Source organism: Ananas comosus, linkage group 4 (assembly GCF_001540865.1).
Source record: "Ananas comosus cultivar F153 linkage group 4, ASM154086v1, whole genome shotgun sequence".
NCBI lineage: Eukaryota > Viridiplantae > Streptophyta > Magnoliopsida > Poales > Bromeliaceae > Ananas > Ananas comosus.
In genome coordinates this window covers 6,367,681-6,382,058 of record NC_033624.1, presented here as the reverse complement: position 1 = coordinate 6,382,058, position 14,378 = coordinate 6,367,681, and the positions used below count along the sequence as shown (strand labels likewise).

The window sequence follows — 14,378 nt, the reverse complement described above, 5'->3', positions numbered from 1 at the left end:
TAATCCTCAACTTGAGGATCCATAGCCACTAGTCACAATGCCAATATCACGATAGGTCTCTACCTATTTATTTTTGCCACTTTCAAGGCCTTATCTTCGACCATGTCCCTATGGGTCCACTACAAGAGAATTGGGTTGTAGCGACACATTTTTGTGACACTTTTGTATAAGTGTCCCCATTTATGTATAATTTTTATTTTAAAAAATAAAAGTAGTAAAGCCCAAAGATAAAGCTCAATTATCCAAACAAAATTTATAAGATTCAAAAACTCCTAGCAAGGCCCAAGTAGAAGCCCAAATACAAAAAAAAAAAAAAACCAAATCTGATCGCTCCCTTCGCTCCCCTCGTTCTCCTCCTCCTCCCCTTCTTCGCTCCCCTCATTCTCCTCCTCCTCCTCCTCCTCCACATCCGAACGAATCGTCTTCTCCTAGGTCGTACCCTCTTCTCCCTTCACTCAAACCCCCTCGCTCTCCTCCTCCCCCTCCTCCGTCGCCGCAACCGATGAGCTAGGGCTCCGGCGGCCAGAGTTCGGTCGCGAGGATCTCGCGGGGACCGTCGCTGGAGGAGTAAGCGCCAAACGTCGAGGCGACGACGGTGGTGGGGAAGCAGGAGTCCGGCGATCTGGTGGTGCTCGCGGCGGCGTCGAAGGCGTCGAAGGGGTAGACGGAGAAGAAGGTGAGCTCGATCGATCGATTATCCTATATATATCCCATTTATATATGGTATGTATTTTGGATCGTACCTTGGATCTTTGCTGTAAAAGCCCTTGTTAATCGCATAGAAGTACATGTTTTGGTTGTGTGGAAATTTGAAAGTACAAGTTTTCTAGATTTCATGATGCAGAAGCATGCCCCTGCTAAGTGCTAACTACAATGCCATGTTCTGTTTTTTAATCACCACCTTTTCTTTTGACATCTTATGATGTTTCCTGCATTAGATTGCATAGAAGCATGCCCTGATAACTACAATGTGGTGTTCTGTTTTACGATCACTGTATTCTGATGATCCTGTGGTATTAGCAATCCTATGTTACTGATCCTATGCGACGATCACTGCGTTCTGATGTCTCCTGTTTGTAGATTTTTCCAAGCATCATTCCTAACAGTCAAGCATCATTCCTAACAGATTTTTCCAAGCATGATCTTAGAAAGCAAGCTTGATGTGCTGTAACTTAACTGATCAATGAATTTTTTTAGTAGTAAGAATGTTTTGACGTTTCTTGTAGATGATAGACAATGACCTGGTTTCCTTTCCTAAAATTACTAAATCTTATTACAATAGAAGCTCATACCTTTCAGATTATGTTCGTCTTGCTTCAGATCTTCCTTTGTTTTAGCTAGTAATGTTACTTGTGTAGTTTGTGTGTTGCAAGCTTTCCTTTTCAATTGATTCTATTAATTCTCAGAAAATTTTGGTTGTAATATTTTTTTGCTGGTGTTGTTGTAGTTGATTACATAGACATACTTGTCAACCAAATATCTTCTTTAAGGCCTATTGATATTTCACCAAACAAAAGAGAAAAACCTTATCATATTTTTTTGTTAATAATTTGAAACACATCCAGATTTCATATTAATCCTTACCTTGAAGACTTTAGCTTCATCTGATAGAAGCGAACAAAAGGGATATAGATAGGCAAAAATTAACACTCTAGTTCCGGAAAATAAAGAAACAACATGAAAATTAATAATGGTATGAGACGATATATTAAAAGAATAGTTGGTAACCCCAAGTTAAGTTTAAGAGTAATAATAAGAAGCAAGGTTAAACTATACTTTTACAATGCATATATAAAGAACCATTTCTCTGGCAAAGTACAACTTAGCCACTTTTGGGTTCTGATTTATGACACCCATTTTCTATTTTTATTACTTCGCAGCCCATCAGGAATAAAAAGCAATGATTTTCTACACTGGAAATAAAGAGATGGCACCTTGAGACATTGGAGGAGAGTAATAAATTAAGAAACAGTTCAACAAAACAAAGAAAAAACAGCAAAAGTATGAGAAAAGTTCACTTCCATACAATATGAATAAGCAAAACAGAGTAACCTTCAAATTAAAATAATATAAAAAAGCTAAACTAAGCTACTTTAAGCTTGTTATTTACAGCCAATTAATAATGGAAGCATTGAATGTTCTAAAATGGAAAAAATGAGAGAAAAAAAGGTCCCCAATAAAAGTAACAGAGATAAAACACAGTTCAGGTTTTCCTTATCTTTGCAAAACAGAAAAATAAATTTCATCTGGTAATTAATTAGAAAGCTCTAGAAATAAAATGCAAAATGAAGTGTCAATGCTTACCTTGAAGTGTTGGAGTGGTGCTTTACCACTTTGTTTCTGTTTGGTTAGCTACATGTACTTAGGTAGCTGAACTTTTTGAACTTCAAAAATGAAAAAATTTCAATATGGAGCTTTTTGCCTCTATTGCATCATTTTTCATGCAACAGAGCAAAAGATATTCTAATTTGCCCTATGTGATAAATTAGAAAGTTAATTCAAGTGTGCTAGGTAGTAGTAGTAGTCTTGTAGTGCCTTAATTTTTCTTCACATCAATTCTAGTTCTTTATCTATTTTGAGTTTATTGATGTATAAAATTCTTATGAAAGTAAAGAGATAATTCAGGATGTCAATTTGCCCTATGTGATAAATTAGAAAGTTCAATAACTTTTAGTCCGTAGAGCAACAAAATATTGTATCAATTTGAACAGAGTAAAATGCTATGTGCTATAATATTAATTGTTAAATATCATATTCTAATATATGAAATATGAATGAAGCTTTATTAAATTGATTTTTCTTTGTTTTGCTCTTCTTAAGATATTGTGCAGTTATTCATGGATTTGAAAATTATTAAAAGATGGTTGGATTGGCCAAGAGGAAGTAGACAAATAAAATAAGCAAAAGTTATAATCAACCTTTTAAGTGTGCACGAGGGCAGCTCGATCTCGAAGTTTGCGTGGGACATGGAATTATTAATTTCACTTTAATTTCAGGTCAAATATTAATTTATTGATGCCTATGCAAGGCTTTAATAATATTCTTAGCTAGTATATCCATAGTGACTGAGAATAAGAATGGTCTAATGAATTAAATATTTTTAGAAGGATATATAGAGCTAGCCTCCTACGCTTTCGAAAATACGAAAGTCTTCATATTTGTAAATTTTTTTTGATGATGCGACTTTCAATTCGACTATCAATTCTGTTAGGCATGATCTACGTTATTAGAAGTATTTAGTTTGCCTAATTAACGAGTAGCCTCAAAATAAACGGCTAAAAATAAAAATCTTATAAAAATAATAATAAAAGACTCAAATTTTAAATTAAAAGTGTTGTTCTTGCTCTTTATATTAAGTTGACTTTTCCATCAAAGGTTCATATAATATGGATTATTCTACACCGTTCAACTTACAAACGTGCCACATTGACCGTTAAAATAGTTATTTTTAAAACACTTTGATCACTCGGTAAATGATGCAAAAAAATTATAAACTGACCGTGTCTAAATTTGATATATATGTTAAATGATGTATTCATTTGAAAAATTTACATAGAACTTGTCTAAATTATTAGCTACTTTGATCCATCTAACCTTTAATAAGTTTTGATTTTGCTTTCTATTTTTTAGATTTAAGTGATTTGAGTTGTTCAACTGCTTTTTAACTTGTGAATTTAAGCTTATCTAATTTGATTGGAGTGCTTTATATGATTCTTGAAATATTTATTTCTCATACATAGATACTTGTTTCTTCTTTTTGCAGCTCTTAATGCCAGTTGAACCGAATTTCCAAGACATAGGTGGTACTAAGAAATTTTCGAAAAGAAACACTTCAGGTTCGGCTAACTTTGGTACTAACTCAAAGCTTAAGAGGCCTATGCGCTCTAAGGAAATTGTAAGTTCTTTTTTTCTTGCTTAAATTTATGTTTGTTTGCTTTGTGGCTTAGATGCCGAGCAAATTAGGGGTTTCTCGTTCCAAGTTGAGATCTCCGCTTATGCTTCATTTTCATCGTCCTTTGGTGTTTTACAAATGGGAGGTCGAATTTGATACGAAAAAGTTAGGAAAAATGGTGGCAATTTGTGACATTTAGATCTTTAAAGAGTGGTGTAGGCTCTGAAGTTATCGTCGTAGTACGTCAAAGGATTAGTTTTATTAGAGGCATCATATTAATGGTTCCGGTTTATTAGAAGCAGTGAATTTTCTTCGAAATTTTTGAGTTCATATCTCTTGGGCGTTTAAGTTGATGTGTTGCGATCAGGGATTGCTTGTTACTAGATGCATATATGGAATGATACACATGCATCTTCGCTTGACTACGAATTATTGGGTGATGGCTTATGCAGATTGACTCTATAATATTCATGTCTCTGGCTGTACAAAAGTTAGAGGATATCAGAAACCAAAACATAACACCTCAACTCTTTGATTTATTTATTTATTTTTTGTTTGAAGATTGTCTTAGCGTGCGTCATTTAACATCGTGAAGGGTAAGTCGGATATTTTTTCTCTCTGTCTGGCTTGATCTGTTGGTGGACATTTCTTAAGCAGCTTGGCTCTAAGTTTGCCTTGTGTTAGGCATTTTCATAGCCTTGTGTTATGTATTTTCATAACACAAGGCTACGGGTACAGGTTTGGTTTTCGATAGCAAATTTTGGATGTTTATGTCAGAGGATTTCCAAACCTTGATTTCAGGTTTTGGATGTTTATGTACATAGCTTAGATGCAGATTTTGGATAATTAGTGATTGTCAACATTCTCTCTATACTGATTTGCATTGTTGAAGCAATTTGTTTGCTATAATAATTCAATTTATAGAACCATGTTATACTTTTGAATCTTAGTTGAAACTTTTCTACAAATAAGTTTTAAGGTAGCTTGTCTTCCTCAAAGGCGCACTTTGCTCCCTGTGTCATGGCTATTGAAGCCCTTGTGCTTTCGTGTGACTTGCGCCTTTAAAAACCTTGAAGGGACTTATTATGGCCGGCAATAGATTTACAAGTTTACTCAGAACTTGTATTGCACCTTTAAACTGCATGTATTTTTTGAGTATGATAATCTATCACTTAAATAATGTCTTGCTCATTGTCAAATAATGCTTTTTTTAAAGATGAAATGATTATCTAATACTAGAAAATTTATTTGTTTAGGTCTCAGATGCATCTAGCGCTCGTAATATTCATCCACAACCTCATTGCCCTTCAGGTAAAATTAAATTTATATTAATTGGTTTTCATGTTAAAAGATTGTTTGACTAATCTTTTATTAACTTCAGTATTGTTTAATTTGTAGGTTCAACATTTTAATTGCCGAGCTCATTACGACCGGATCTGATATGATATTATTAGCTTTTGTTTTTATTTCTCCTTCTCTTGGGTTGAAAAGCTAGAGATTATTGATACTGTGATTTAGTGACTAAATACTCGTTTAAAGATATATGGATAATACTTCGAGACATTTTGGTATTAATTTGTGTAACTACAAAATTTCTTTTATATGCTTTCTTTTTTAATGCAAATCAAGGCGAATAAAATTAAAGATATGCTTAATGATAATCATCATTGAGTGGTATTATATTTTAAAAAGTGTGATGCATCAAGAAAAATTTGGATATTTAAAGAAAATGGGACAGTTATAAAGTGTCGCTGAAATTAAAAAAAAGTGTTGCTAGAATATTATTTTGCATCNTATGCTTAATGATAATCATCATTGAGTGGTATTATATTTTAAAAAGTGTGATGCATCAAGAAAAATTTGAATATTTAAAGAAAATGGGACAGTTATAAAGTGTCGCTGAAATTAAAAAAAAGTGTTGCTAGAATATTATTTTGCATCACTTTTATGTGCTGCTAAAAGCTTAAATAAGTGTCGGTATATTAGTAGCACTCTTTTTAGGTTATACCGACACTTTTAAAAAGTGTCACTATATACCTAGCGACGCCACATATAGCAACACTTATTAAAAGTGTCGGTAATTTAGCCAGCAGCACTTTTTTTGACCTATACCGATATTTAAAAGTGTCGCTATATACCGTTTTTGTTGTAGTGGTCAAACTATCTCCAACGGTCATCTCTCAATGCAATTCTTGTTTCTATGTCAATGACACCCTTGTTTTCTAATGTCCAAGTCCATAATTATATTCACACATCTCGAGGGTCCAATCACACATGTCCGTTTTGGTTCTATCATTCTCTATGTTCAACTATATTAGAAGCATAAAAATGAAATCAACCAAGTTCCACATGTAGCTACCCTATTATGCATGAATGGGTATATATATATATATATGCTCAAAAATAGAGAAATAGACATAGAGGGGAATCCAACGATTCTGGCGTGCACCCCCCACCTCTATGAGTCGTGTGGGTGTAGAATATTAAGGCCCCCGCACTTTACGAAAGCCGATTCCGCGCCCTATAATCAAATAGTGCCATATTAGGCCTTTTTGTACATGAACTATACTCTAACATTTTCGAAATATTAAACGAAGTTGTCCAACGTGTTTAGGGCACCCCCAATTGGGTTTCTACGGGGTTAATTTGTCCCCGAAAAATCCTAGGGCAAAAACCCCAAATTCAAGCCCTAATGTTGCCATTTAGGGTTTTCCCATGAATCGATCCCAACCCTAAGCAAAGAATAGCATAGGATCATCTAAGAAGCATCCTAATAAGGTTTCTAGACCTTTGGTACCAACCCTAGGGCTCCAAACATCATCTCCAAGGATTCACCATGAGAGCACCTTGAGCTCTCATGGGTTCCATGGTGTTCATGGCTCAAAAGAGCTTCTTAAACCTCTAAGGAGCACAAAGCTCCAAATCTCTTAACCAAAATCCAAACCCTAGAGGAAAACCTTACAAAACTTACCTCTAGTCCAAGCCCCACCAAGATTCTCCTTGTTGGAGAGCTCCTAGAACCTCCAAAGCCTCCAAATCCACCTTCTTCTCCAAGCTCTTCTTCTTCTTCTCCAAGTTCTAGAGGAGTTCTAGAGAGAGAAAGAGAGAAAATGAGAGAGGAGGAGAGAAATGGCTGTGGGAGAGAGGGGTTGGGCCATATATAGTGTTGTAACAATTGCACTTAAGCCCCTCTACTTGTTTCCACTTGAACTGCCCAGACTGGGCATTTTTCGCCTTCGGGGACCGGTCTCCCCGACCAGGGACCGGTTCCCGAACGGGGGTTTTCCAGGACTTAGCCAAATTTTCGAATTTTCGGCTATTACGCAGCGAGGGACCGGTCTGCCCGTCAGGGACCGGTCCCCCAAGGACCGGTCTCACTACCAGGGACCGGATGCCTCAGGATTTCCTGGCAGGCTACGCGCACGGGGACCGGTCTCTCCTTCAGGGACCGGTCCCCGAGAGCTCAAAATCTGGGACTTAGCCAGATTTCCAAATTTGCTCTCCGGGTCCCTTTTTGCTCCGTTTATGAACTTCAATGCACTTAGGGTCCACTGTAACTCGTTCAATTCCGCGTTCCGCTCGTTTTGACGGAACTCGGCACGACTTACGAGGGATGTGGTATGTTACATTCGAAATCTTGAATTCTTCAATCGTCGACGACACGCACCGATTCTTCAAGACTCCGACTCACTTCACGAAACTTGCCAACACACAAGACCTAACATGAGACACGTTCGTAGCGGTCAATAGAACTTCCGACCCGGTATGATTAGCTTAGTTACTACCCTCTTTACTTCTGTTGTTATATCTTAGGCATATGGTTCAGTATTTTTATACATTTGAATATTGAGATTTCAGTTGGTTTATGACTGGAATAAAGAATTATGGATTTTCATAAAATGGAAAGATTTTCTACCCCTCGTGGTAGCATGTTTTAAAGATAAAGGGTTTTCCTGTGGAAAACGGTTTTGAAAAGATTTTCTTATGGTTTTCATAAATTAGTATTTCAAAATGAGTTTCCGGGTAGGAAACATTTCAACTGATAGTTGTGGATTTATGTTCAAACTCTGAAAGTAAATCTGTGGTGAATGGTGTATGAATGTATAAATGGTTAGATATTGTATAGTCATTTATTGTAGTTGTTTTCTGGTTATACTCTTGTACTTGTGCGACGCCGTGCAAATACAGGGGAGATCCTATCCGTGTAAAGAGTGGACTCCCTATATTTGTAGCGGATCTGGCATAGTCCGGGGTCAGATTTTCAAAAAAATAAATTTAGACCCTTCCGCTGTATTTTTAAACTAATATGGAACCCTAGGGCGTGACAGCACGCCTCAATCCACAGGCCTTGTCTGAATCTTTTCTTTACAGTATTTGTTATTTAATTTTTTTCGGAATTTTTCTAAACCTAAATTTAAATTTTCGAATTGGTTTTAAAGAATATTATAATAAAAGATCAGAAGGATTTTCCAACAAAATATATATACGACGAAATTAAAATCCATCGAAGAAAGAAACTAAAGAAATTAAAATCTACGTAAGAGACAAAGTGAAAAGAGAAATGCAACGTCTGCAACCTACAAGGGTTGTAGAATTGCAACCCTTAATTGAAGAATTATAATCTTACCTTCGAAAACATAAAAACTCTTTTTGAAATTTGATAACAATAAAAAAGGAAAGATAAGATTAGTAGAAAAATTGAGTTCTTTGATGATAGAGTTATAGAATTACAATCAAAAGTAGTTGCATTGCCAGTATTCTTTAACTTAGAAAGATTTGGATAGTCAGAGAATGATAATTCTAAAACAACAAAGCACATGTAATCTCTAAAATCACAACCCACTAATAGGATTTTAGTTTAAAAAAAAAAGTGATTAAACTTGTATAAAAAATATATATATTGGCCTTTAGATGAGGGTGTTGTTATATTATAACCCATTCCTAACATTACTTGGGTAGTTATCCATCATTTTGTCGATAGTTATTTTAGGTTTCTGTCGTTCTCTTTATTATCTAATTGAGTTGGTTCACCTGATCAACTTATAAATTATCTAATGTAGCAGACTAGTAATTTGATTTTTCAACTATTAAAGTTGTTTATGAGAAAATATTGTGTGTCATACATATCCTAAATATAGTTTCATGTCAGTTTTGTTCAATTTTTATTTTACTCTCCGACTTAAGGTGTGTTAGGCTTCATGTAAAATTCGCTGAAAAAAAATTTCAAGCCTAAAATTAGTTTTTCTAGCATTTGGATCGGTGAAAAATAATTTTTCACGAAAATTTATTTGCGAATTTGATGGAAAAATAAGCTTTTCATTTTCCGCCTCAGCTCAGCGGAAAAGGAAAACTGTGAAGAAAACACACGGCTCACTGCACATTCAAAGCAACGTAGTCCACGAGCTCTCACACAGGTCCCGTGGACTGAGTGAGTGATCCACAGTTAGTCTCTCTCTCTCTCTCTCTCTCTCTCTCTCTCTCTCTCTCTCTCCTATGCATCCAAACTGGGCTTAAGAGACGGTGAAAAATTATTTTTCGAAAATTAAATTTTCGAATTGGTTTTTAAAAAATATTGTAATAAAAGATCAGAAAGATTTTTCAACATTTTCCACCGAAATTTTTTTTCATAGTTTTACATGGAATTAAACGCACTCTTAAGCCCAGTTTGGATGCATAGTTAAAAAACTCCATGGGATTTTTATTCTATGGTTTTGGCCTAAATGAAATACGGAATTCTGTAACTACAAAAAAATTCCACAGCTTCATTTTTAAGCTATTTGGATACAGATCAATTCCACAGTATTTATAACAATTAAATCTCTAAAATTTTAAAATTCAAAATTCAAAATTCAAAATTTNTAATACTATCATGATATACTAATAGAATGTAAGTAAATAATTTAAAATAAAAAGATTTTAAAATGAAGAAGTAAAAAGGTTCAAATCCATTAGAAATTTAACATAATTATTATTTATATATTTTTTAATACTCAAGATTGAAATGGTGAAGAAAATTAATCGTATTTCAAATTCTTAATTTTTATATATTAAGTTTTTCTAATATCTTTTTATGACAACTTTTATATAATATATATTAATTTTTACATATTAAGCTTTTATTATTAGAAAAATTATTGAATCAAATTAAAATAATACTATCATGATATACTAATAGAATGTAAGTAAATAATTTAAAATAAAAAGATTTTAAAATGAAGAAGTAAAAAGGTTCAAATCCATTAGAAATTTAACATAATTATTATTTATATATAATTAATCTTATTTCAAATTCTTTATGACTAATTTTGTAAACTTATTTTTTGAAGAATTTTAAGTGACTAAATTTGGAAAGTAATTTTTTAGAACTTGTGAAGCATGATTCATATTATGATTCCTTTAAACTAAAAAGTTCTTGTTATTGTGAATAATTAGTCATATATGTTTATCAATTATTTTCAACAAATCAATCAAAAATTTAAATATAAATATCAAACATACCTCCCAAAAGTAATTATTGAGTATTTCTTAGGATAGGGGCAAATATTTATGCGCTCTGAAAATTTCAATACTATGACGAAGTCCAAAGCTAGTGGTATGTATCCTGAAAAAAAAAAGAGAAAATAATATATACATTACAAACCGACCAAATCATTACACGAAATTATTTTTAAATTTTGAAATAAACTTGCCTTTTGTAGAAAGATGGTGCATAAAGGTGAAAAATAAGTCTGCCTCCATCTATCATACATATGGATGATAACATTAATAAAATAATGGCATTCACTTGTAATACATACATATGGATGATAAAATTTGTAACGTTTTAGATATTAACTGTGAAAGATGAATATGCCTCACAATCAAAGAAAAAAGGAAAAAAAAAAAAACTGTTGTGCGGTTAAGAAAAAAAAAAAACTGTTGTGTGGTTTAGGAAAAAAATAACTGTTGTGCGGTTAAGGAAAAAAAATAACTGTTGTGCAGTTTAGAAAAAAAAATAACTGTCGTACGGTTAAGAAAAAAAAAAACTGCTGTGCAGTTATTTTTTGGTACGTGTAGTTATGCTTTCATATAATTATCTTCAGAACAAAATGATAAATAGTTGGAATATATATATATATATATATATATATATATATATATATTTGTGAACTAAAAAATATATTATGATAAGTTAAAAAAATATATATTATGATAAGTGCGTCACGTGGCACATCAGAACTTTTCATGTAAGTGCGCACGTGGCATCTTATGGTTCAATTGGAACCATGCTTCCAAAATTAGATATATATATGATTTTTCTTTTTCCAAACGCTTAATAGAATTATTTTTCTACCAGCGTAGCATATTTTATCTATGCTACGTTTTTAGAGATATCCAAACGGGGCTTATAGGTTTTATGTGAAATGTGTTCATTAATTTATATCAGTGTTCTCACAACTACCGTCCTCTTCATGGGCACAGAGAGCATAATAGTAGTGGATGCCCTGCCATAGATGGAAGAAGGGTTAGGACTGGTGGGGAAAGAAGGTAGGCTCGAGCTTGCGTTATACATGGGTGCGCGAGAGAAGCGTAGCATGCATTACACGCCTCATAGCAATGAGCCTTTTGTTGATGCCTTTGCCACCCCACCCGATTTTGGGTAATTGGCAAAGATGCTGTGATGAGACAAATTAATCACATAAAATAGTCTTCCTTCGATGCCAATTAATTAATCATGCCATCCCGTCGTCTTCACTGCCACCAATTTTTGAGTTTTGAACTCACACCCATTGTTCAGATATTTTGGGCGCCTAGACCTTTCTCTTTTTCTCTCTAGGGGGTTATAATTCCGGCATGCATGTTCACAAGTCCTGTCAATTTTATGTTTGTCGAAAATGAACTGCAATATAATAATGTAAAAGAAGAATAGTAGAAAAATTAACATGTGGGAGAGGGTAGCACGCGTCACGGGATGACCAGTGACAGTTCGGGTATACCAGCGGAATCCTCGGCCCAATACGTTCAGCACCTCTTTCTCCCCCTCCTCACACTCCACCACACTTCCCTCTCACTCCCAACCCATCTCCTATTCCCCTCCGGCACAACAAACCCAACGCCCTTCCCCATCTCTTATTTATCTCCAGCACAACAAACGCAACGTCTTCTCTCATCTCTCTCTCTCTCTCTCTCTCTCCACCCACACAATGGTCCTCAGTCCGTTTCTTGTTTCTTCACATGGGAAGCGCACAACCTGGGACCGCCGTCTACCTACTTAACTCCAAATATACAGATAGATCATACATCATATATATATATTTATATATATTTATATAGATGTATAGATATATAGATATATATACAGGAATTCTTTCAACACGAGCTCACCTTAAATCAATAAATAAATAAAATAAGGTGGGGTACCTCGAAGAGACAGAGACATATAGATCGGGAGAGTATTGGTGCTGTATATATTGATGGAGAGTACGGATTCGTCCTCTGGCTCACAGCAGCAGCTGCAGCAGCCACAGCTCCCACCGGGCTTCCGCTTCCACCCGACTGACGAGGAGCTTGTTGTTCACTACCTCAAAAGGAAGGCCACCTCCTCTCCTCTCCCTGTCACCATCATTGCCGAAGTCGACCTCTACAAGTTCGACCCCTGGGAGCTCCCTGGTATGTGTATAAATCTCCGCTATGTCTCTCTTAGCTTCTGGCTCTATGCATCGTAAGTTAATTATTATTTATCTGAGATCTGAGAATTAATCAAAGTATATGTAAATATATTTCGCAATTGATTGGCAGGCAAGGCGACCTATGGGGAGCAAGAGTGGTACTTCTTTAGCCCGCGTGACCGCAAGTACCCAAATGGCGCACGGCCAAATCGGGCAGCAACCTCAGGCTACTGGAAGGCAACAGGGACGGACAAGCCCATCCTGACAACTGGAGGAACCCGACAGAAGGTTGGGGTGAAGAAGGCTCTCGTCTTCTACGGCGGCAAACCCCCCAAAGGAATCAAGACCAACTGGATCATGCATGAGTACCGCCTCGCCGACAGCAGCCCTAGTAGCAGCGCTTCTACAACTAGTTTCAGGCCACCCAACAACAACAACAACAACAACAACAACAACAACAACAACAAGACCTCTCTCAGGGTACGTAAGTTTATTTCTCCTACCACCCATTAACTCTTATTAGTTGCCTAGTGCAAACGGCCTAGATCGATCGAACACTTCTCTTTTTTTTTTCTATTTTGATTAATCTGCACTGATGATTTGGAGGACACACAGCTAGATGATTGGGTGCTTTGCCGGATATACAAGAAGAACAAGAGCAGTAACTACAGCAACGGCAACAATGGGAATATATTTAACACGCAGAGATCTGCTGCAGGCGAGGAAGCAGAAGATTCCTTCGACGAGATGGTCACTCCACAGCTGCAGCTGAACCCAATCAGGCACCCTGCACTGTTGCAGAGAGCTCCGACCAACTTCATGGCGCTGCTCGACAACGACGGCAACTTCTTCGAGGGACTTCTCACCACTACTGATAAGGAAGGCCACGTCGCCAATAGTACTAATCCCATGAATAATTATGATCAATTGGAAAATGCGGGCCCATCACTCCTACCTAAATGCTCGCTAGCATCCCCATTCTGGACTGAAGCAGGGACCATCGCTGCGCTGCTGCCGCCAAAGCAGTTCCACGGTTGCAGTACAGGCAACATCGGCGTCAGTCACTCTAGCAGCAGCAACAGCAACGGGGGCCACCCTGTTGCCACGACAACAGTGCTGAGTCAGCAGATCCCTCATAGGGAACCCTACCCGCGCCAAACCACTATCTTAGGATCTGTAGGAGATGCTACTAGCAGTGCACTGTTTCGGCCGCCCTGCCAGCTCTCTGGTGTGAACTGGGGCTCCTAGTCCTGGTTACACATCTATCTATGTGTAGTCTCCGTATATTCATCCATGATAGTAGAGATGTCCGTACGCGTTAAAGGATTACTACAGCGTATTACACACACGTTAAAGGCCGAAATGGCAGATACGGAGAGGAGATATGCCTACGGTGAATTGACTCTGTCATGACTACTGATTAGAGAGCCACTTCATTAAACTTCAATCAGGTGATCGTGATTTGTCTCTCCCGTGTATGCGCCGTGTATTTTATTTTTGTCACGTAACATCGATCTCATCATATTGTGGCTGTTGATGAATTTGGTTCTGCCTCTTCTCCAAAGTTTTGATCCTACAATACAAACGAGCATAGGCAATATAAATTGGAGAGCTAGATTATGACAAGATTTCTATTTGGATATAAGTAAAATCCAAGGAGGTTCACCACAAGTTTTTCAGAAGTCGGACAATGGGTTTTAATTACTGGTGGGGCATAAATATACGACAAAATTGTTTTCCACCTAAGAAACAAATTGATGAAATTAAAATCTACGTAAGAAACTAACTGAGAAGAGAAATGCGACGTCTATAACCCACAAGGATTGCAGAATTTCAAC

General features: G+C 36.2%; 1 protein-coding gene and 1 long non-coding RNA gene across 2 annotated transcripts; both read left to right on the top strand.

The window, feature by feature from the left end:
• Positions 376 to 5,501, top strand: LOC109708613. The gene is made up of 4 exons (XR_002215789.1): positions 376 to 676; positions 3,764 to 3,895; positions 5,149 to 5,203; positions 5,291 to 5,501. It is a non-coding gene; the product is annotated as an uncharacterized LOC109708613 (long non-coding RNA).
• On the top strand, positions 12,048 to 13,866 carry LOC109709400 (NAC transcription factor 29-like). The gene is made up of 3 exons (XM_020231615.1): positions 12,048 to 12,541; positions 12,671 to 13,020; positions 13,156 to 13,866. The coding sequence occupies exons 1-3, from the start codon at positions 12,346 to 12,348 to the stop codon at positions 13,786 to 13,788; spliced, it is 1,179 nt and encodes a 392-aa protein (XP_020087204.1). The 5' UTR covers positions 12,048 to 12,345; the 3' UTR covers positions 13,789 to 13,866.